This window comes from Ascaphus truei, chromosome 5 (genome assembly GCF_040206685.1).
Source record: "Ascaphus truei isolate aAscTru1 chromosome 5, aAscTru1.hap1, whole genome shotgun sequence".
In the NCBI taxonomy this organism is placed as follows: Eukaryota; Metazoa; Chordata; class Amphibia; order Anura; family Ascaphidae; genus Ascaphus; species Ascaphus truei.
Window position 1 is genome coordinate 1,000,530 of NC_134487.1, and position 24,665 is coordinate 1,025,194.

The 24,665-nt window shown below is 56.2% G+C and overlaps 1 protein-coding gene across 5 annotated transcripts in view; it reads left to right on the plus strand.

Moving 5' to 3' along the window:
• GOLGB1 (golgin B1) overlaps window positions 1-24,665 on the plus strand; it is a 177,638-nt gene that overhangs the window by 87,874 nt on the left and 65,099 nt on the right. For 2 of the 5 annotated variants that reach the window (XM_075599229.1, XM_075599232.1), the window contains 3 exons: window positions 2,240-3,557; window positions 16,828-16,886; window positions 17,962-23,492. In XM_075599229.1, coding sequence (XP_075455344.1) covers window positions 2,240-3,557; window positions 16,828-16,886; window positions 17,962-23,492 — 6,908 coding nt within the window. Of the gene's footprint in view, window positions 1-2,239; window positions 3,558-16,827; window positions 16,973-17,961; window positions 23,493-24,665 lie in introns of those variants that run through there. The other 3 variants (XM_075599230.1, XM_075599231.1, XM_075599233.1) reach the window with 3 other exon arrangements.

Here is a 24,665-nt window from a genome sequence, read left to right on the forward strand (position 1 = left end):
ACCACTTCAAATCTAACCGCAAGCCACTTATTCAATTGAACTTGCGGTTACGAGGTCGAGTGCTTGAAAATGGATAACTATTCTTCAAAGCAGACCTCCCGTATACTGCCACGCTTCTTCAATCAGCGCTAGCAACGCCATCTTGTGCCTGAAAAGCTAATAGCACAGTTTGTATGCAATTCTATCACTGCAGGCAGGGAACAGGCTGTAACATGGGGATAAGAAGGCTGGGACAGGGGCAAATACATTAGGGTAATGCAGATACTTTTAACTCCTTCACTCCCAATGCGAGTTGGGGTTAATCAGCCGGGCATAATACCTTTATTAATGGCCTGATTAACCCCACTATCGCCACAGTGTCACATGGGGGAGGGGACACAGTGACGGGGTAACCCGTAAACGAGCTGCTTCTATATACAGTGTCACATGGGGAGGGGACACATTGTCACAGAGACGGGGTAACCTTTACATGCGCTGCTGCTATATACAATGTCACAGAGACAGGGTAACCCGTACATGCGCTGCTGCTATATACAGTGTCACAGAGACAGGGTAACCCGTACATGCGCTGCTGCTATATACAGTGTCACATGGGGGAGTAATGTCCTATGTATGCCCTTTGCCGCTGACCCTGCACCACTGATACTCGCCTCGTGGTGCTGCGGTGTTTCCCCCACCACCGTGTTCCCCCACCCCCGCGTGCCGCCGTGTTCCCCCACCCCCGCGTGCCGCCGTGTTCCCCCCTTCCCCCAACCCTGCGTGCCGCCGTGTTCCCCTGAGCGCCATGCTAAGACCTGGCCGGAGACAGAAACAATGCTCCAGAGATCTGCCAGTCGGGATCAGACCCGAGAAGAGTTGGGACTCGGAATATCATTTGCGCCCTCTCCTTTCTTTCCTCTCTCTTCATAAAAGGTCCGTCCCACCTCCCTTTCCTTCTGTCTCGGTCGGATTCTACCACCCTCTCTCTATCTCATGCTCCCTTACACTCGCTCTCTCTTGGCCTCTCTCTATCTCATGCTCCCTTACACTCACTCTCTCTTGGCCTCTTTCTATCTCATGCTCCCTTACACTCGCTCTCTGCCTCTCTCTTGGCCTCTCTCTATCTCATGCTCGCTTACACTCGCTCTCTGCCTCTCTCTATCTCATGCTCCCATCCACTCGCTCTCTCTCTCTGCCTCTCCCTATCTCATGCTCGCTTACACTCGCTCTCTCTCTCTGCCTCTCTCTATCTCATGTTCGCTTACACTCGCTCTCTCTTGGCCTCTCTCTATCTCATGCTCGCTTTCACTCGCTCTCTCTGCCTCTCTCTCTGTCTCTCTCTATCTCATGCTCGCTTACACTCGCTCTCTCTTGGCCTCTCTCTATCTCTTGCTCGCTTACACTCGCTCTCTCTTGTCCTCTCTCTATCTCATGCTCGCTTACACTCTCTCTCTGCCTCTCTCTCGGCCTCTCTCTTGGCCTCTCTCTATCTCATGCTCGCTTACACTCGCTCTCTCTTGGCCTCTCTCTATCTCATGCTCGCTTACACTCGCTCTCTCTCTGCCTCTCTCTATCTCATGCTCGCTTACACTCGCTCTCTCTTGGCCTCTCTCTATCTCATGCTCACTTACACTCGCTCTCTGCCTCTCTCTTGGCCTCTCTCTATCTCATGCTCGCTTTCACTCGCTCTCTCTGTCTCTCTCTTTGCCTCTCTCTTGGCCTTTCTCTATCTCATGCTCGCTTACCCTCGCTCTCTCTTGGCCTCTCTCTATCTCATGTTCGCTTACACTCGCTCTCTCTTGGCCTCTCTCTATCTCATGCTCGCTTACACTCGCTCTCTGCCTCTCTCTCTGCCTCTCTCTCTGCCTCTCTCTTGGCCTCTCTCTATCTCATGCTCGCTTACACTCGCTCTCTCTTGGCCTCTCTCTATCTCATGCTCACTTACACTCGCTCTCTGCCTCTCTCTCTGCCTCTCTCTGCCTCTCTCTATCTCATGCTCGCTTACACTCGCTCTCTCTCTGCCTCTCTCTATCTCATGCTCGCTTACACTCACTCTATTTTGGCCTCTCTCTATCTCATGCTCACTTACACTCGCTCTCTGCCTCTCTATCTCATGCTCCCTTACACTCATGCTCTCTCTCTCTCTGCCTCTCTATCTCATGCTCGCTGACACTCTCTCTCTCTTGGCCTCTCTATTTCATGCTCGCTTACACTCGCTCTCTCTTGGCCTCTCTCATATAAGCGGTTTGTCTCTTCTTAGGTTATGACGGAGAAGTTCCAGCAAATGGAACAGGAACTAATGTGCCTGCGAGAATCTCTAGACAAGGACCAGAAGGAACGTGCTCACCAATCAAACATCTTCAGGGATCAGTTGGCAGAGAGGGATCTCGCCTGCCAAAGACTGCAGGATGAGCTAGAGAGAGAGAAGGGGTCTCGGGTGGAGCTAGAGAGCGTGAAAGAGGACCTGGACAGAGAGAGGGGGGCTCGGGAAGAGCTGGAGAGAGTCAAAGAGGACCTGCAGAGAGAGAGGGGAGCTCAGGAGGAGCTGAAGAGGGTCAAAGAGGAGCTGGAGCGGGAACGCAGGGGTCGGGAGGAGCTGGAGAGCGTGAGAGAGGAGCTGGAGAGAGAGCGAAGGGATCGGGAGGAGCTGGAGAGGGTCAAAGCGGACCTGGAGAGTGAGAGGGGTGATCGGGAGGAGCTGGAGAGGGTCAAAGAGGAATTGGAGAGAGAGAGAGGAGCTCAGGAGGATCTGGAGAGGGTCAAAGAGGAGCTGGAGAGAGAGAGGGGGGATCGGGTAGAGCTGGAGAGAGAGCGAGGTGCTCGGGTAGAGCTGGAGAGAGAGCGAGAGGAGCTGGAGAGAGAGCGAGAGGAGCTGGAGAGAGAGCGAGGTGCTCGGATAGAGCTGGAGAGAGAGCGAGAGGAGCTGGAGAGAGAGCGAGAGGAGCTGGAGAGAGTGAGAGGTGCTCGGGTAGAGCTGGAGAGAGAGCGAGGCGCTCGGGTAGAGCTGGAGAGAGCGCAAGGTGCTCGGGTAGAGCTGGAGAGAGTGAGAGAGGAGCTGGAGAGAGAGCGAGGTGCTCGGGTAGAGCTGGAGAGAGTTAGAGAGGAGCTGGAGAGAGAGCGAGGTGGTCGGGTAGAGCTGGAGAGAGTTAGAGAGGAGCTGGAGAGAGAGCGAGGTGGTCGGGTAGAGCTGGAGAGAGTGAGAGAGGAGCTGGAGAGAGAGCGAGGTGCTCGGGTAGAGCTGGAGAGAGAGCGAGGTGCTCGGGTAGAGCTGGAGATAGAGCGAGGTGCTCGGGTAGAGCTGGAGAGTGTGAGAGAGGAGCTGGAGAGAGAGCGAGGTGGTCGGGTAGAGCTGGAGAGAGTTAGAGAGGAGCTGGAGAGAGAGCGAGTTGCTCGCATAGAGCTGGAGAGGGTGAGAGAGGAGCTGGAGAAGGTCAGGAGGTTGATGTCGCATCAGGACCTGGGGAGATCTGAGTGGATGACAGAGGAGGGAGTATCCCAGCTCTCTGTTCCTTGTGAGTCTCTGCAAGAGGATCACCTGATAATAGATTCAAAGACAAAACCCAGGGAGAGGATACCAGGTGAGATTTAGCACACGCTGCCCGGGGCTGTACTATGTATATATCCACGGGAATTGGTATACTCGGTGGTGGGTTCATTTAGGTGTTGGTGGCATCAGTTCAAGGAAAAAGAAACCAGCGTGAAATAGCTGTGAGTGGGAAGGATACGTTATAGTTCCAAATATAGGTTTCCTTGGTGGGTGCCGCACCGGGGAGCAAATGGGTTCTTTCTGGGCCACTTGAGTAGTTGAGGAAAAAGGGTTCCAGATGCGCACAGACTCATCAGAATATAAGGAGAAAGGGGAAAGAAACACACAATAGTGTAATACTGTAAATACAGTTGGAGCAGGAAAGGTATTGCACTCACATTTGACGAAGTCAAGCGGGCATTTCGGTTACTAAGTTTAACCACACTGCTGTTGTAGATTCTCCGTTGCCAGGGCCGCTCTAGTGATGTAACCGTCTCCAGTCGCAGGACTCGCAGTATCATACAGGATCCCCGGTGACAGGGCCGCTCTAGTGATGTAACCGTCTCCAGTCGCAGGACTCGCAGTATCATACAGGATCCCCGGTGACAGGGCCGCTCTAGTGATGTAACCGTCTCCAGTCGCAGGACTCGCAGTATCATACAGGATCCCCGGTGACAGGGCCGCTCTAGTGATGTAACCGTCTCCAGTCGCAGGACTCGCAGTATCATACAGGATCCCCGGTGACAGGGCCGTTCTAGTGATGTAACCGTCTCCAGTCGCAGGACTCGCAGTATCATACAGGATCCCCGGTGATAGGGCCGCTCTAGTGATATATCCGTCTCCAGTCGCAGGACTCGCAGTATCATACAGGATCCCCGGTGACAGGGCCGCTCTAGTGATGTATCCGTCTCCAGTCGCAGGACTCGCAGTATCATACAGGATCCCCGGTGACAGGGCCGCTCTAGTGATGTAACCGTCTCCAGTCGCAGGACTCGCAGTATCATACAGGGTCCCCGGTGACAGGGCCGCTCTAGTGATGTAACCGTCTCCAGTCGCAGGACTCGCAGTATCATACAGGGTCCCCGGTGACAGGGCCGCTCTAGTGATGTATCCGTCTCCAGTCGCAGGACTCGCAGTATCATACAGGATCCCCGGTGACAGGGCCGCTCTAGTGATGTATCCGTCTCCAGTCGCAGGACTCGCAGTATCATACAGGATCCCCGGTGACAGGGCCGCTCTAGTGATGTAACCGTCTCCAGTCGCAGGACTCGCAGTATCATACAGGGTCCCCAGTGACAGGGCCGCTCTAGTGATGTAACCGTCTCCAGTCGCAGGACTCGCAGTATCATACAGGATCACCGGTGACAGGGCCGCTCTAGTGATGTAACCGTCTCCAGTCGCAGGACTCGCAGTATCATACAGGATCCCCGGTGACAGGGCCGCTCTAGTGATGTATCCGTCTCCAGTCGCAGGACTCGCAGTATCATACAGGATCCCCGGTGACAGGGCCGCTCTAGTGATGTATCCGTCTCCAGTCGCAGGACTCGCAGTATCATACAGGGTCCCCGGTGACAGGGCCGCTCTAGTGATGTATCCGTCTCCAGTCGCAGGACTCGCAGTATCATACAGGATCCCCGGTGACAGGGCCGCTCTAGTGATGTATCCGTCTCCAGTCGCAGGACTCGCAGTATCATACAGGATCCCCGGTGACAGGGCCGCTCTAGTGATGTAACCGTCTCCAGTCGCAGGACTCGCAGTATCATACAGGATCCCCGGTGACAGGGCCGCTCTAGTGATGTAACCGTCTCCAGTCGCAAGACTCGCAGTATCATACAGGATCCCCGGTGACAGGGCCGCTCTAGTGATGTAACCGTCTCCAGTCGCAAGACTCGCAGTATCATACAGGATCCCCGGTGACAGGGCCGCTCTAGTGATGTAACCGTCTCCAGTCGCAGGACTCGCAGTATCATACAGGATCCCCGGTGACAGGGCCGCTCTAGTGATGTAACCGTTTCCAGTCGCAGGACTCGCAGTATCATACAGGATCCCCGGTGACAGGGCCGCTCTAGTGATGTATCCGTCTCCAGTCGCAGGACTCGCAGTATCATACAGGGTCCCCGGTGACAGGGCCGCTCTAATGATGTAACCGTCTCCAGTCGCAGGACTCGCAATATCATACAGGGTCCCCGGTGACAGGGCCGCTCTAGTGATGTAACCGTCTCCAGTCGCAGGACTCGCAGTATCATACAGGATCCCCGGTGACAGGGCCGCTCTAGTGATGTATCCGTCTCCAGTCGCAGGACTCGCAGTATCATACAGGGTCCCCGGTGACAGGGCCGCTCTAGTGATGTAACCGTCTCCAGTCGCAGGACTCGCAGTATCATACAGGATCCCCGGTGACAGGGCCGCTCTAGTGATGTATCCGTCTCCAGTCGCAGGACTCGCAGTATCATACAGGATCCCCGGTGACAGGGCCGCTCTAGTGATGTAACCGTCTCCAGTCGCAAGACTCGCAGTATCATACAGGATCCCCGGTGACAGGGCCGCTCTAGTGATGTAACCGTCTCCAGTCGCAAGACTCGCAGTATCATACAGGATCCCCGGTGACAGGGCCGCTCTAGTGATGTAACCGTCTCCAGTCGCAGGACTCGCAGTATCATACAGGATCCCCGGTGACAGGGCCGCTCTAGTGATGTAACCGTCTCCAGTCGCAGGACTCGCAGTATCATACAGGATCCCCGGTGACAGGGCCGCTCTAGTGATGTATCCGTCTCCAGTCGCAGGACTCGCAGTATCATACAGGGTCCCCGGTGACAGGGCCACTCTAGTGATGTATCCGTCTCCAGTCGCAGGACTCGCAGTATCATACAGGATCCCCGGTGACAGGGCCGCTCTAGTGATGTATCCGTCTCCAGTCGCAGGACTCGCAGTATCATACAGGATCCCCGGTGACAGGGCCGCTCTAGTGATGTAACCGTCTCCAGTCGCAGGACTCACAGTATCATACAGGATCCCCGGTGACAGGGCCGCTCTAGTGATGTATCCGTCTCCAGTCGCAGGACTCGCAGTATCATACAGGGTCCCTGGTGACAGGGCCGCTCTAGTGATATAACCGTCTCCAGTCGCAGGACTCGCAGTATCATACAGGGTCCCCGGTGACAGGGCCGCTCTAGTGATGTATCCGTCTCCAGTCGCAGGACTCGCAGTATCATACAGGGTCCCCGGTGACAGGGCCGCTCTAGTGATGTATCCGTCTCCAGTCGCAGGACTCGCAGTATCATACAGGATCCCTGGTGACAGGGCCGCTCTAGTGATGTAACCGTCTCCAGTCGCAAGACTCGCAGTATCATACAGGATCCCCGGTGACAGGGCCGCTCTAGTGATGTAACCGTCTCCAGTCGCAGGACTCGCAGTATCATACAGGATCCCCGGTGACAGGGCCGCTCTAGTGATGTAACCGTCTCCAGTCGCAGGACTCGCAGTATCATACAGGATCCCCGGTGACAGGGCCGCTCTAGTGATGTATCCGTCTCCAGTCGCAGGACTCGCAGTATCATACAGGGTCCCCGGTGACAGGGCCACTCTAGTGATGTATCCGTCTCCAGTCGCAGGACTCGCAGTATCATACAGGATCCCCGGTGACAGGGCCGCTCTAGTGATGTATCCGTCTCCAGTCGCAGGACTCGCAGTATCATACAGGATCCCCGGTGACAGGGCCGCTCTAGTGATGTAACCGTCTCCAGTCGCAGGACTCACAGTATCATACAGGATCCCCGGTGACAGGGCCGCTCTAGTGATGTATCCGTCTCCAGTCGCAGGACTCGCAGTATCATACAGGGTCCCTGGTGACAGGGCCGCTCTAGTGATATAACCGTCTCCAGTCGCAGGACTCGCAGTATCATACAGGGTCCCCGGTGACAGGGCCGCTCTAGTGATGTATCCGTCTCCAGTCGCAGGACTCGCAGTATCATACAGGGTCCCCGGTGACAGGGCCGCTCTAGTGATGTATCCGTCTCCAGTCGCAGGACTCGCAGTATCATACAGGATCCCCGGTGACAGGGCCGCTCTAGTGATGTAACCGTCTCCAGTCGCAGGACTCGCAGTATCATACAGGGTCCCCGGTGACAGGGCCGCTCTAGTGATGTAACCGTCTCCAGTCGCAGGACTCACAGTATCATACAGGATCCCCGGTGACAGGGCCGCTCTAGTGATGTATCCGTCTCCAGTCGCAGGACTCGCAGTATCATACAGGATCCCCGGTGACAGGGCCGCTCTAGTGATGTATCCGTCTCCAGTCACAGGACTCGCAGTATCATACGGGATCCCCGGTGACAGGGCCGCTCTAGTGATGTAACCGTCTCCAGTCGCATGACACGCAGTATCATACAGGGTCCCCGGTGACAGGGCCGCTCTAGTGATGTATCCGTCTCCAGTCGCAGGACTCGCAGTATCATACAGGGTCCCCGGTGACAGGGCCGCTCTAATGATGTAACCGTCTCCAGTCGCAGGACTCGCAATATCATACAGGGTCCCCGGTGACAGGGCCGCTCAACTGATGTATCCGTCTCCAGTCGCAGGACTCGCAGTATCATACAGGATCCCCGGTGACAGGGCCGCTCTAGTGATGTAACCGTCTCCAGTCGCAGGACTCGCAGTATCATACAGGGTCCCCGGTGACAGGGCCGCTCTAGTGATGTATCCGTCTCCAGTCGCAGGACTCGCAGTATCATACAGGGTCCCCGGTGACAGGGCCGCTCTAGTGATGTAACCGTCTCCAGTCGCAGGACTCGCAGTATCATACAGGGTCCCCGGTGACAGGGCCGCTCTAGTGATGTATCCGTCTCCAGTCGCAGGACTCGCAGTATCATACAGGATCCCCGGTGACAGGGCCGCTCTAGTGATGTAACCGTCTCCAGTCGCAGGACTCGCAGTATCATACAGGATCCCCGGTGACAGGGCCGCTCTAGTGATGTATCCGTCTCCAGTCGCAGGACTCGCAGTATCATACAGGATCCCCGGTGACAGGGCCGCTCTAGTGATGTATCCGTCTCCAGTCGCAGGACTCGCAGTGTCATACAGGGTCCCTGGTGACAGGGCCGCTCTAGTGATATAACCGTCTCCAGTCGCAGGACTCGCAGTATCATACAGGATCCCCGGTGACAGGGCCGCTCTAGTGATGTATCCGTCTCCAGTCGCAGGACTCACACTATCATACAGGGTCCCCGGTGACAGGGCCGCTCTAGTGATGTATCCGTCTCCAGTCGCAGGACTCGCAGTATCATACGGGATCCCCGGTGACAGGGCCGCTCTAGTGATGTAACTGTCTCCAGTCGCAGGACTCGCAGTATCATACAGGGTCCCCGGTGACAGGGCCGCTCTAGTGATGTATCCGTCTCCAGTCGCAGGACTCGCATTATCATACAGGATCCCCGGTGACAGGGCCGCTCTAGTGATGTATCCGTCTCCAGTCGCAGGACTCGCAGTATCATACAGGATCCCCGGTGACAGGGCCGCTCTAGTGATGTAACCGTCTCCAGTCACAGGACTCGCAGTATCATACAGGATCCCCGGTGACAGGGCCGCTCTAGTGATGTAACCGTCTCCAGTCGCAGGACTCGCAGTATCATACAGGATCCCCGGTGACAGGGCCGCTCTAGTGATGTAACCGTCTCCAGTCGCAGGACTCGCAGTATCATACAGGATCCCCGGTGACAGGGCCGCTCTAGTGATGTATCCGTCTCCAGTCGCAGGACTCACAGTATCATACAGGATCCCCGGTGACTTGGCCGCTCTAGTGATGTATCCGTCTCCAGTCGCAGGACTCGCAGTATCATACAGGATCCCCGGTGACAGGGCCGCTCTAGTGATGTATCCGTCTCCAGTCGCAGGACTCGCAGTATCATACAGGATCCCCGGTGACAGGGCCGCTCTAGTGATGTAACCGTCTCCAGTCGCAGGACTCGCAGTATCATACAGGATCCCCGGTGACAGGGCCGCTCTAGTGATGTATCCGTCTCCAGTCGCAGGACTCGCAGTATAATACAAGATCCCCGGTGACTGGGCCGCTCTAGTGATGTAACCTTCTCCAGTCGCAGGACTCGCAGTATCATACAGGGTCCCCGGTGACAGGGCCGCTCTAGTGATGTATCCGTCTCCAGTCGCAGGACTCGCAGTATCATACAGGATCCCCGGTGACAGGGCCGCTCTAGTGATGTATCCGTCTCCAGTCGCAGGACTCGCAGTATCATACAGGATCCCCGGTGACAGGGCCGCTCTAGTGATGTAACCGTCTCCAGTCGCAGGACTCGCAGTATCATACAGGGTCCCCGGTGACAGGGCCGCTCTAGTGATGTATCCGTCTCCAGTCGCAGGACTCGCAGTATCATACAGGATCCCCGGTGACAGGGCCGCTCTAGTGATGTAACCGTCTCCAGTCGCAGGACTCGCAGTATCATACAGGGTCCCCGGTGACAGGGCCGCTCTAGTGATGTAACCGTCTCCAGTCGCAGGACTCGCAGTATCATACAGGGTCCCCTGTGACAGGGCCGCTCTAGTGATGTATCCGTCTCCAGTCGCAGGACTCGCAGTATCATACAGGATCCCCGGTGACAGGGCCGCTCTAGTGATGTAACCGTCCCCAGTCGCAGGACTCGCAGTATCATACAGGGTCCCCGGTGACAGGGCCGCTCTAGTGATGTATCCGTCTCCAGTCGCAGGACTCGCAGTATCATACAGGATCCCCGGTGACAGGGCCGCTCTAGTGATGTAACCGTCTCCAGTCGCAGGACTCGCAGTATCATACAGGGTCCCCGGTGACAGGGCCGCTCTAGTGATGTATCCGTCTCCAGTCGCAGGACTCGCAGTATCATACAGGATCCCCGGTGACAGGGCCGCTCTAGTGATGTATCCGTCTCCAGTCGCAGGACTCGCAGTATCATACAGGATCCCCGGTGACAGGGCCGCTCTAGTGATGTATCCGTCTCCAGTCGCAGGACTCGCAGTATCATACAGGGTCCCCGGTGACAGGGCCGCTCTAGTGATGTAACCGTCTCCAGTCGCAGGACTCGCAGTATCATACAGGGTCCCCGGTGACAGGGCCGCTCTAGTGATGTAACCGTCTCCAGTCGCAGGACTCGCAGTATCATACAGGATCCCCGGTGACAGGGCCGCTCTAGTGATGTAACCGTCTCCAGTCGCAGGACTCGCAGTATCATACGGGATCCCCGGTGACAGGGCCGCTCTAGTGATGTAACCGTCTCCAGTCGCAGGACTCGCAGTATCATACAGGGTCCCCGGTGACAGGGCCGCTCTAGTGATGTAACCGTCTCCAGTCGCAGGACTCGCAGTATCATACAGGGTCCCCGGTGACAGGGCCGCTCTAGTGATGTATCCGTCTCCAGTCGCAGGACTCGCAGTATCATACGGGATCCCCGGTGACAGGGCCGCTCTAGTGATGTATCCGTCTCCAGTCGCAGGACTCGCAGTATCATACAGGATCCCAGGTGACAGGGCCGCTCTAGTGATGTAACCGTCTCCAGTCGCAGGACTCGCAGTATCATACAGGATCCCAGGTGACAGGGCCGCTCTAGTGATGTAACCGTCTCCAGTCGCAGGACTCGCAGTATCATACAGGATCCTCGGTGACAGGGCCGCTCTAGTGATGTAACCTTCTCCAGTCGCAGGACTCGCAGTATCATACAGGGTCCCCGGTGACAGGGCCGCTCTAGTGATGTAACCGTCTCCAGTCGCAGGACTCGCAGTATCATACAGGATCCCCGGTGACAGGGCCGCTCTAGTGATATAACCGTCTCCAGTCGCAGGACTCGCAGTATCATACAGGATCCCCGGTGACAGGGCCGCTCTAGTGATGTAACCGTCGCCAGTCGCAGGACTTGCAGTATCATACAGGATCCCCGATGACAGGGCCGCTCTAGTGATGTAACCGTCTCCAGTCGCAGGACTCACAGTATCATACAGGATCCCCGGTGACAGGGCCGCTCTAGTGATGTATCCGTCTCCAGTCGCAGGACTCGCATTATCATACAGGATCCCCGGTGACAGGGCCGCTCTAGTGATGTATCCGTCTCCAGTCGCAGGACTCGCAGTATCATACAGGGTCCCCGGTGACAGGGCCGCTCTAGTGATGTAACCGTCTCCAGTCGCAGGACTCGCAGTATCATACAGGATCCTCGGTGACAGGGCCGCTCTAGTGATGTAACCGTCTCCAGTCGCAGGACTCGCAGTATCATACAGGGTCCCCGGTGACTGGGCCGCTCTAGTGATGTAACCGTCTCCAGTCGCAGGACTCGCAGTATCATACAGGGTCCCCGGTGACAGGGCCGCTCTAGTGATGTATCCGTCTCCAGTCGCAGGACTCGCAGTATCATACGGGATCCCCGGTGACAGGGCCGCTCTAGTGATGTATCCGTCTCCAGTCGCAGGACTCGCAGTATCATACAGGATCCCAGGTGACAGGGCCGCTCTAGTGATGTAACCGTCTCCAGTCGCAGGACTCGCAGTATCATACGGGATCCCCGGTGACAGGGCCGCTCTAGTGATGTATCCGTCTCCAGTCGCAGGACTCGCAGTATCATACAGGGTCCCCGGTGACAGGGCCGCTCTAGTGATGTATCCGTCTCCAGTCGCAGGACTCACAGTATCATACAGGATCCCCGGTGACTGGGCCGCTCTAGTGATGTAACCTTCTCCAGTCGCAGGACTCGCAGTATCATACAGGGTCCCCGGTGACAGGGCCGCTCTAGTGATGTAACCGTCTCCAGTCGCAGGACTCGCAGTATCATACAGGATCCCCGGTGACAGGGCCGCTCTAGTGATATAACCGTCTCCAGTCGCAGGACTCGCAGTATCATACAGGATCCCCGGTGACAGGGCCGCTCTAGTGATGTATCCGTCTCCAGTCGCAGGACTCGCAGTATCATACAGGATCCCCGGTGACAGGGCCGCTCTAGTGATATAACCGTCTTCAGTCGCAGGACTCGCAGTATCATACAGGATCCCCGGTGACAGGGCCGCTCTAGTGATGTAACCGTCGCCAGTCGCAGGACTTGCAGTATCATACAGGATCCCCGGTGACAGGGCCGCTCTAGTGATGTAACCGTCTCCAGTCGCAGGACTCGCAGTATCATACAGGGTCCCCGGTGACAGGGCCGCTCTAGTGATGTATCCGTCTCCAGTCGCAGGACTCGCATTATCATACAGGATCCCCGGTGACAGGGCCGCTCTAGTGATGTATCCGTCTCCAGTCGCAGGACTCGCAGTATCATACAGGATCCCCGGTGACAGGGCCGCTCTAGTGATGTAACCGTCTCCAGTCGCAGGACTCGCAGTATCATACAGGATCCCCGGTGACAGGGCCGCTCTAGTGATATAACCGTCTCCAGTCGCAGGACTCGCAGTATCATACAGGATCCCCGGTGACAGGGCCGCTCTAGTGATGTAACCGTCTCCAGTCGCAGGACTCGCAGTATCATACAGGATCCCCGGTGACAGGGCCGCTCTAGTGATGTAACCGTCCCCAGTCGCAGGACTCGCAGTATCATACAGGATCCCCGGTGACAGGGCCGCTCTAGTGATGTAACCGTCTCCAGTCGCAGGACTCACAGTATCATACAGGATCCCCGGTGACAGGGCCGCTCTAGTGATGTATCCGTCTCCAGTCGCAGGACTCGCAGTATCATACGGGATCCCCGGTGACAGGATATTCTCAATAGAACAAAAACCACAAATAGTGTAACACTGTATGTGTGGATAATTATAGAGTAGTAGAGCAAAATGTGCACTCACATTTCATACCTCCGTAGCAGGTGCCGGTATCCCAAAAAAAGGTGGAGAGTAGTCAGCACCATTACTGAGCCCGCGGCGGCGGTAGGAGCACGATCACTGAGGCGGCGGCGGCAGGAGCGCGATCACTGAGCCAGCAGCAGGAGCACGATCACTGAGCCAGCGGCAGGAGCGCGATCACTGAGCCAGCAGCAGGAGTGCGATCCCTGAGCCAGCAGCAGGAGCGCGATCACTGAGCCGGCGGCGGCAGGAGCGCGATCACTGAGCCAGCAGCAGGAGCGCGATCACTGAGCCGGCGGCGGCAGGAGCGCGATCACTGAGCCAGCGGCAGGAGCGCGATCACTGAGCCAGCAGCAGGAGCGCGATCACTGAGCCGGGCGCGGCAGGAGTGCGATCACTGAGCCTGCAGCAGGAGCGCGATCACTGAGCCGGCCGCGGCAGGAGCGCAATCACTGAGCCAGCGGCAGGAGCGCAATCACTGAGCCAGCGGCAGGAGCGCGATCACTGAGGCGGCAGCAGGAGCGCGATCACTGAGCCGGCGGCGGCAGGAGCGCAATCACTGAGCCAGCGGCAGGAGAGCGATCACTGAGCCAGCGGCAGGAGCGCGATCACTGAGCCGGCACCGGCAGGAGCGCAATCACTGAGCCAGCAGCAGGAGCGCGATCACTGAGCCGGCGGCGGCAGGAGCGCGATCACTGAGCCAGCGGCAGGAGCGCGATCACTGAGCCAGCAGCAGGAGCGCGATCACTGAGCCGGCGGCGGCAGGAGCGCAATTACTGAGCCAGCAGCAGGAGCGCGATCACTGAGCCAGCAGCAGGAGCGCGATCACTGAGCCGGCGGCGGCAGGAGCGCAATCACTGAGCCGGCGGCGGCAGGAGCGCAATCACTGAGCCAGCAGCAGGAGCGCAATCACTGAGCCAGCAGCAGGAGCGCGATCACTGAGCCGGCGGCGGCAGGAGCGCGATCACTGAGCCGGCGGCGGCAGGAGCGCAATCACTGAGCCAGCGGCAGGAGCGCGATCACTGAGCCGGCGGCGGCAGGAGCGCAATCACTGAGCCGGCGGCAGGAGCGCGATCACTGAGCCAGCGGCAGCAGGAGCGCGATCACTGAGCCGGCGGCGGCAGGAGCGCAATCACTGAGCCAGCAGCAGGAGCGCGATCACTGAGCCAGCGGCAGGAGCGCGATCACTGAGGCGGCAGCAGGAGCGCGATCACTGAGCCGGCGGCGGCAGGAGCGCAATCACTGAGCCAGCAGCAGGAGCACAATCACTGAGCCAGCGGCAGGAGCGCGATCACTGAGCCGGCGGCGGCAGGAGCGCAATCACTGAGCCAGCAGCAGGAGCGCAATCACTGAGCCAGCGGCAGGAGCGCGATCACTGAGCCAGCGGCAGGAGTACGATCACTTAGGCCAGGGCCCCGCTGGCTACTGCAGCGCCCGCTGTGGCGGATGCTGCAGGGACAAGAGCCGCCCCACAATGGGGCCGGGCCCGCTGCAAGGGGTGGCCGTCGCGCTGCGCCGACAGAAACTCCTGCTCTCAAGAAAATTGAGATCAGAACTCGCGACGGAGCGCTAGGCCACGTCCCCCAGCAGTTCAGCCAATGAGGGTGAACCTGCCGGGTGACGTCATGGCCGTGCCCCTGTAACTCCCCCATCACCCCCCCCCCCTGTCTTTCCCCCTGCAGCAGGCGCGCGTGCAGTGCGATCACTGAGCCCGCAGCAGCAGGAGTGCGATCACTGAGCCCCTTGCGGCAGGAGCGCGATCACTGAGCCGGCGGCGGCAGGAGTGCGATCACTGAGCCGGCGGCGGCAGGAGCGCGATCACTGAGCCGGCGGCGGCAGGAGTGCGATCACTGAGCCGGCGGCGGCAGGAGCGCGATCACTGAGCTGGCGGCGGCAGGAGTGCGATCACTGAGCCGGGGACGGCAGGAGCGCGATCACTGAGCCGGCGGCGGCAAGAGTGCGATCACTGAGCCGGCGGCGGCAGGAGCGCGATCACTGAGCTGGCGGCGGCAGGAGTGCGATCACTGAGCCCGTAGCGGCAGGAGCACGATCACTGAGCCGGCGGCAGCAGGAGCGCGATTACTGAGCCCGTAGCGGCAGGAGCGCGATCACTGAGCCGGCGGCGGCAGGAGTGCGATCACTGAGCCGGCGGCAGCAGGAGCGCGATTACTGAGCCCGTAGCGGCAGGAGCGCGATCACTGAGCCAGCGGCGGCAGCAGGAGCACGATCACTGAGCCAGCGGCGGCAGCAGGAGCGCGATCACTGAGCCGGCGGCGGCAGCAGGAGCGCGATTACTGAGCCCGCAGCGGCAGGAGTGCGATCACTGAGCTGGCGGCGGTAGCAGGAGTGCGATTACTGAGCCGGCGGCGACAGGAGCGCGATCACTGAGCCGGCGGCAGCAGGAGTGCGATCACTGAGCCCGTAGTGGCAGGAGCGCGATCACTGAGCCGGCGGCGACAGGAGCGCGATCACTGAGCCAGCGGCGGCAGCAGGAGTGCGATCACTGAGCCGGCGGCGACAGGAGCGCGATCACTGAGCCAGCGGCGGCAGCAGGAGCACGATCACTGAGCCAGCGGCGGCAGCAGGAGCGCGATCACTGAGCCGGCGGCGGCAGCAGGAGTGCGATCACTGAGCCGGCGGCGACAGGAGCGCGATCACTGAGCCAGCGGCGGCAGGAGTGCGATCACTGAGCCGGCGGCGGCAGCAGGAGTGCGATCACTGAGCCCGTAGCGGCAGGAGCGGGATCACTGAGCCGGCAGCGGTAGGAGTGCGATCACTGAGCCCTTAGCGGCAGGAGCGCGATCACTGAGCTGGCGGCGGCAGGGGCGCGATCACTGAGCCGGCAGCGGTAGGAGCGCGATCACCGAGCTCTTAGTGTGCTCACGATTTCTGAGCCGGCGGCGGCAGGGGCGCGATCACTGAGCCCGCGGCGGCAGGAGCGTGATCTCTGAGCCGGCGGCAGTGGCGGGAGCACGATCACTGAAGCGATGGCGGGAGCGCGGTCACTGAGCTTGCGGCGGTTGTGGGAGCGCGATCACTGAGCCACCGGCGGTGGCGGGAGCACGATCACTGAGCCCGCGGCGGCAGGAGCGTGATCACTGAGCCGGCGGCAGTGGCGGGAGCACGATCACTGAAGCGGTGGCGGGAGCGCGGTCACTGAGCTTGCGGCGGTTGTGGGAGCGCGATCACTGAGCCACCGGCGGTGGCGGGAGCATGATCACTGAGCCGGCGGCGGCAGGAGCGTGATCACAAATCCCGCAGCGTGATCACGATCTCTGAGCCCGTGGTGGCAGCTACATGTACATTACCTAAGGGCTGGCTGCACATAATCTAGGACGGGCCTGGCGAGCACCACGTTTACAGACACCAGAGTCACCTCTTGTTACACTTCAGGCTCTGGGCACGGGTTTGTTCTGACACAGACAGGGTAACACAGGAGGTAACAGGGTTTCTCTTGTCCCGGGGGAGGGTGTTTATTCATTTGGTGAAGTTATTGAGACTTGTCCTCTCGTCACTTTCAGGGACTGCTCCTTATATCCCCTGCGCAGCTGAGGAATCTGCAGATGGAAAATCGGAGCAGGTAACCGGCCGCGGGAATCCGAAAATGCTTGTTCTCCACAGAAAGGGACCCTCTATTCCATAAAGCCTGAAGCTGGTAACACACCGGTAACAATGCAAGAGGGGTCATTCATAACTGCACTGTCTGTCGCCCGCACTATGGCCGCAGCCTTACAAGGGATTGTGGGCAGCAGGAGACTTAGGGGGCGATTCCCTAAGCAGTGAAAAGTCCTTTTAAGTGAGATAAATGCCCTTTAAGTACAATAAGGCCTGCAGCGCGATTCACAAAGCAGTGAAAAAACTGCAGTATTGCGCTTAAAAGTAATTTTTTCAAAAAAAAAAGCTCACTGAATAAAGTCTTACGATCAGCCAAAAAACGGCAAATGCGCCGTTTGTTGCCAGTCCGCGCGATTCACAAAGCAGTGATAAGTGAATCGTACTTTAAAAGCTCACCATTTCTTTTCACCAGCTAAAGGCTGGCGCAGAAGAGATGGAGACAGTCAGAAAAGCATTGTTTACATTTTTTTCAGCACAGCATTAATACAATAGGCCGGCGGTGGTCCCCGCGGGTGTCCGTGGGCCCTCGGGTGGTCCCCGCGGGTGTCCGTGGGCCCTCGGGTGGTCCCCGCGGGTGTCCGTGGGCCCTCGGGTGGTCCCCACGGGTGTCCGTGGGCCCTCGGGTGGTCCCCGCGGGTGTCCGTGGGCCTTTATCGTTTGCTAAATCTGTAGGCCGTGCAGATAGTCATGTACAGATAAACATAACCCATTAAAATGCTGAATTTCCATAGGATTTAATAGCTGCGCTGGAGCAGAATATTACACAGTGCGCACTCTGCAATGCAGTTATACATGCACATACTGCACATATACATTGCATGCAGTTATACATGCACATACTGCACATATACATTGCATGCAGTTATACATGCACATACTGCACATATACATTTCATGCAGTTATACATGCACATACTGCACATATACATTGCACGCAGAGATATACTCTGCACTGTTTGCAGACTCCTACGGCTGTTCATGTTTTTGTTGCATCTGCTGCTATGTGGCTGATTCATAACACAATTCTTCTATTGCTATAGGTGCTGAGATCTTGTGCAGAGGTCCAGTGTCCAGGGCCTGATTCTGGGCCTGAGGGCATTGCTCAGGCTCTGGAGGCAGCGGCGGAGAAGCAGCTCTCCATCCTCATGGTGGATCTCAGTGACGCTCAAGAGGAAATACAGAGCCTGAAAGCGCAACTGACGGAGCGAGTGGAATCAGACACCGAGGAAAGAGCAGACCAGACGAAAGTGGAAAGGGAATATAGCACAGAAGAAGAAGCCGTGAGACAGGCCACGGAACAGAGCAAAAATCTTCCAGTCTTTGCTGGAGACTTTGTCGACAAGATTCAAGAAACCAGCTCCACGTTTATCAGCTACGAGAAAAGTAGCAGCGAGATCTCTCAGACAGAGCTTCACGTGGAGAAGGAGAGCAGAAAAATGGGTTCACAAACATCGTATACCATACAACATACAGGGGGGGCAAAGCTCTGTGAGGGCATCAAGGGGGTTCCGGAACATGAGGCATCCGATTCCAAATGTCCGTTTCTGTTGTCCGCACTGGGTGAAGAGGACAGAGACAATGAGGAGGGAGATCCTAAAATCCTGTCCCTGAAAGAGCTGGTGTCAGAACTTAGAGGTCAAGTTGAGGCTTTGGCCATAGAGAAAGAGGCTTTGGCCATAGAGAAAGAGACACTGGCAGTTCAGTTACAGACCCTCTCACATGAGCAGGGCCACACAGAACAGTTGCAGATGACGCAGGAGGATTTTACTAAAACAGAAAATCCAGGGATGTCTGATTATGAGAGTCAGAACATACTGACTGAGCAAATAAACAGCCTGCAAAATGAGTCCAGGTCCAAGGACCTGAAGATCACAGCTCTGCAGAAGGATCTAGATCAGCTGCATTTTCTGCTATCGGAGCAAGAGGCCATCTCCAAACTGCAGGAAGATCATCTCCGTGAGGAGACACATGTCACCAGCCTGCAGGAAAGGTGGAGCCACAGCAAAGAAGAGTGTCTCTCTGAGGTGCTTGCTGCTAATGAGTGTGTAGCTGTCTCGCTGCAGGAGCTGCTGTCCCAGAAAACCACAGAAGTAGAAAGTCTGCGAGTGTCTCTGGCAGAGAAGGATCAGCAGGTAGCAGAGGTAAGCCATAGTCTGTCTGAGAAAATGGTCCTTTTGAATGAGGAGAAACATTCCATGGGGAAAGAGATCAAGTCACTGAAAGAACAGCTGAGCTTAGCCAGCAGAGAGCAGAACTTAAGGGTGGATGAATCAGTTGAGGTGCTGAGGGGAAAGAATGAAGTTGTGAGTCTCCAGCTGGAAGAGATCATAAAGGATAAATCTGACCTGCAGGAGATGCTGAAGTCTGTGCAAAGAGAACGAGAGGAGCTGCAGGAACAGCTGCAGGCACAGATACATGAACATCTGCAGAACCAAGGGATGGTGGAGTCTGTTCAGAGAGAACGAGAGGAGCTGCAGGAACAGCTAAAAACACTAAGATGTAATCACATGCAAAACCAAGAGATGCTAAAGTCTGTGCAAAGCGAGCGAGAGGAGCTGCAGTTTAAGCTGGAAGCATCAAGATCTGATCTACAGCAGCATGAGATGGTGAAAATGCAGCAGACAAAACAAGAGGAGTTGCAAGAACAGCTGCAAATAATGAAAGAGGAACAGCTACACAATCTGGATACTATGAATAGGAGGGAGGGCGAGCGGAGCGATTTTCAGCTGGACTCCCTCAAAGGTAAAGCACTGCAAGAAGAGGGAGAGACTGGGTCAAAGGAGAAAGTGGAGCTCCAATATCAGCTAGAACATCACAGGAAAGAGAACACGCAGCTCAAGAGAAAGCTGCAGGTGGCTCTCGTCAACAGGAAGGAGCTGAAGAAGAAGGTGTCCAAGCTGGAGAAGGAACTGGTAAAAGGTACAGCGGAGCCAGAGAGAAAGTCCTCTCTGAGTGGCAGCGATGCTGAAGATAAATCCATCTCGCAGAAGGCACCAGAGCAGGACTTTGCTGAAGTATCCTTCAAACAGCAGCTTTCTGAAAGGGAATCTATGCTAGAGAATGTCAGGCGAGCGCTGGAAGAAAAAAGTGCGACTGAGGAAAGGCTTCAAATTCTGATTAAAGAAATGACTCTGGAGTTGCAAGAGAAGTCAAGCTTGATAGAGTCTCTGAGTGCCAAGAGGATAGAAAGTCAGTCTGTAATCGAAGGGCTGGCTGCATCATCGCAGAACTCAGAGCGTCCATTCCTGATTCACTCAGACCCCGGAGACGAAACTGACAGTAAAGCGGAGCTGGAGAACAGAGTCTCAAATCTGGAGCAGGACAAAGAGCACCTGCAGAGGAAAGTTCAAGAAACGCTGGCCTCCCGCCGGGATACCATCAAAAAAGCTCAAGAGAAAGACCGACACCACCGTGAGCAGCTGAAGCAGCAGAAAGAAGACTTCAATCTTTTGCAGGAGAAGTATGAGGAACTGCAGAGGAATCAAGTGCTGCAGGAACAGATAAGAGAGTGTCAACAAGATAAAGAACGGCAAACAGTGAGTCTATGTCAATCAGAAGAGTCACAACAAGCAGGAAATCCAACTCAAGTGTCAAAAGAGCTGCATGCAAAGGTTGCCCCTTCAGAGCACAATGCTCAGGACTCCAGTTGGGGACACGACTGGGTGGAGTTCTCAACTGCGGAGGTTGAAGACATGCTATTCGAAGGGACTCCTCATCCTGCAAACATGACACTGGAGAGCTACAAAATACAACAAAGTCATTTTCAGACCCAGAGAGCGGAGTTGGAGTTAAGTGCTGTACGCCTGGAAGAGGAACTCTCCCTTCGCTCAGAAGAGGTTTTACAGCTACAGGAGGTTGTAGAGAACTTAACAAAGGACCTGCAGCATGAGCAGGAAAAGTGTGAAGAGTCTGAAGCCCGAGCTACTGTTCTGAGGATAGAGTTGGAAAACGGCCTTGTGGAGTTAACCCGCTTGCATGAACTGGATCCTCAAATAAAGGAAATGAAAGAAGAGTTGAACATTAAGAGAGAGGAGATGGAGCATCTTCAATTGGTGCTGGAGGAAAGAAATGAAGCTCTTGAGAATATGAAGAAATCTGTGCTTGGAAAAGAGAATGTGATCTCTGCTCTAAAAACCCAACTGGAAGATCAAGCTAAGGAGCACAGCAAGAAGCTTGAAGTGCAGCTTCAAGAAGTGCAGCAGAAACATGAGGAGGATGTAGGAGAAGCAAAGTCTAAGCAGCAGCTACAGAGGAAGCTTCAAGCTGCTCTGATCTCCAGAAAAGAAGCACTGAAAGAAAGCAAAATGCTGAAAGAGGAGCTGGCAAACTCAAGGAAGTGTGAGGAGGAGATGTCAAATGGACTGAAAGCTGTAGGGAGCTCCGTCACCCAACTGAGCAAAGAAAAAGACAAACTGCTAGAGACATTATCCAGCCAGAAAGAAGAGCAAGACAAGCTGATTGCGAAAGTTGACAAAACTCTCATTGAGAATCAGAACCTGGAAGATTCGTGTGAAAGCCTGAAACTAGCCCTGGAAGGCGTCACACAAGAAAAGGAGAGCCTAGTGAAGAAGATACAATCTCTGAGGAACGCCCAAGACTCGCAAAGCTCAGAGTGGCAAGAGAAGTTTTCTGACCTACAGAAGGAGTATGAGACACTCTTGCAGTCCTATGAGAACGTCAGCAATGAGACAGAGAGGATGCAGCGAGCTCTGGAGGTGGTGAGGCTGGAGAAGCAAGAGTTCTTCAGCAAGATGAAAAGTGTGGAGGAAGCAAAGAGGGAGGTGGAGAAGCAGCTGGAAGAGGCAGAGCAGGACGTAGAAGGTATGAAGGAGAAGATGCGCAAATTTGCAAAGTCAAAGCAGCAGAAAATCCTGGAGCTAGAAGAAGATAATGAGAGATTAAAGGCAGAGCTGCAGCCCAGCAGCGGAAAGAAGAAAAGCCAGTTAGACTCAGATCAGTCAGTGAATGCAGAGCTAAAAGTGAAACTGGAGAAAGTTCACTCAGAAAGTCAGGATCTGGCAGCTCAGCTGGAAGCGGTAAAGTCTGAAAAGGCATCTGTAGCTCAAGAGGCTGAAGATTTAAGACTTCAGTTACAGAGTATTGAGTCCAAACTTCAGAAAAGTCTAAAGAATGGCCCCACTGACCTTGTGCAAGAGGGAGTGATGAGAACTCAGGAAGCAGTGATTGTATCAGCCTCATCACCCAAAGAGACTGAAGACCAAGTGGGGGAAGACTCATCTGAGCAGGAAGAGCACCTCCAAAAAGAGAGTGATAGGAAGGATGAGTGCAATAAATACATACAGCAAATATCCCAACTGGAAGCTTGTATCGAAGACCTAGAGAAAGTTATAAGCACGAAGGAGGAAGAAATGCAGAGAATAAGAGTAGACTTCAGGGTGTTAAAGGATGAGATGACGTCAGAGAGCCAAGTGGCAGCTTTAAGGGATGAGGTGAAGAACCTACGGGATGAGAGAGCCGAGAGAGAAATAAGAAATCAGAAAGCTTGGGATGAGGTGATGGAAGTAACCAAGCAGAAGGAGGCCCTGGAGGCTGAAAAGGACGAGCTAGAGGAGCGTCTGATGAACCAGCTTGCCGAGCTTAACGGAAGCATCGGAAACTACCAGCAGGATGCTATGGACTTCCAGATCAGGAACGACAGCCTGCAATGCGAGTTACAGAACCTTCAGCTCCAGCTGAGTCAACGGGAGGAGGAAAAGCGGCAGCTGGAGCGGCAGAAATTTGAGGCGCTGTCCGAGGTGCAGAAAGAATATGTAGAGAAGCTGAGATCTGTGCATGAGGGAGAGAAGAGCAGGAAGACTCAGGCGAAGGAGCTACAGGAACTACTCAAAGAGAAACAGCAGGAGGTGCGGCACCTGCAGAAAGATTGCATCCGATACCAGGAGACCATCAGTGGCCTGGAGAGGGCTGTCAAAGCTCTTCAGTTTGTGCAGATCGAGTCTGACAAGGAGAAGGCTGCCTTCAGTGAAAGCATAGCTAAGGCCATGGAAGACACCATGAAGGCACAGACTGACCTAGCATCTCTCCGGGTGCTGCTGAACGACGCCCAGGGCGAGGCTGCAAGGGTTTTAGCTGAGAGCTTGAAGCTGAAAGAAGATCTACGGGCTGCAGGAGAGGACACCGCCTCAAAGCTGAGGAGAAAAGAGGAGGACCTGGAGAGAAGGTTGGAACATGAGAGAGACAAACATCTGAAAGAGATGAAGAACATGCACGAAAAGCTGAACTCACTGCAGCAGGAGAATGGGCAACTGGGGGGATCCATCGGTGATCTGCAAAGTACACTGGACAGGAAGACCTTGGAGGTGAAGGAGCTGCAGGGAAACTTCAACCAAAACATAGCGAAGCTGGCAGCCTTTACCCGTAGCATGTGCTCCCTGCAGGATGACCGCGACCGCATAATTGACCAGTCCAAGAAATGGGGGCAGAAGTTCACAGACGCCATGCAGAAAAAGGACGATGATATTATGGAGAAGGAGGAGACCTGCACGGCTCTGAAGGAGGAGCTGAAACTGGTTACAGTACGTGCTGAGGAGCTGCGGGTGCAAGTTACCAGGTGAAGGAATAAATCCCCCTTCTCACAGGTTCAGAAACAAGAGCAGGACCGAGAGGGAGAGGAGAGCGACATGCAGGAGGGAGAGGGAGAGCGACATGCAGGAGGGAGAGGAGAGCGACATGCAGGAGGGAGAGGAGAGCAACATGCAGGACCGTAAGGGAGAGGAGAGAGACATGCAGGAGGGAGAGGTAGAGGAGAGCGACATGCAGGAGGGAGAGGGAGGGACATGCAGGACTGAGAGGGAGAGGAGAGTGACATGCAGGAGGGAGAGCGACATGCGAGCGGGAGAGGGACATGCAGGAGGGAGAGGAGAGGGACATGCAGGACCGAGAGGGAGAGGAGAGGGACATGCAGGACCGAGAGGGAGAGGAGATTGACATGCAGGAGGGAGAGGGAGAGGAGAGTGACATGCAGGACCGAGAGGGAGAGGAGAGTGACATGCAGGAGAGAGAGGGAGAGGAGAGCGACATGCAGGACCGAGAGGGGGAGGAGAGCGACATGCAGGACCGAGAGGGGGAGGAGAGCGACATGCAGGACCGAGAGGGAGAGGGAGAGGAGTGGGTCATGCAGGAGGGAGAGCACTGCCTTCCCCCCCCACCCCCACACAGCCTCCCCCCCACATACACACAACCTCCCCCCCCCCACACACACAGCCTTCCCCCCCACACACACAGCCTTCCCCCCACACACACACAGCCTTCCCCCCCACACACACACACACAGCCTTCCCCCCCCACACATACACACAGCCTTCCCCCCCCACACACACAGCCTTCCCCCACACACACACAGCCTTCCCCCCCTCCCACACACACACAGCCTCCCCCCCACACACACAGCCTTCCCCCCCACACAAACAGCCTTCCCCCCCACACACACAGCCTTCCCCCCCACACACACAGCCTTCCCCCCCACACACACAGCCTTCCCCCCCACACACACAGCCTTCCCCCCCTCCCACACACACAGCCTTCCCCCCCTCCCACACACACACAGCCTCCCCCCCACACACACAGCCTTCCCCCACACACACACAGCCTTCCCCCCCACACACACAGCCTTCCCCCCCTCCCACACAAACACAGCCTCCCCCCCACACACACAGCCTTCTCCCCCACACACACAGCCTTCCCCCCCACACACACAGCCTTCCCCCCCACACACACAGCCTTC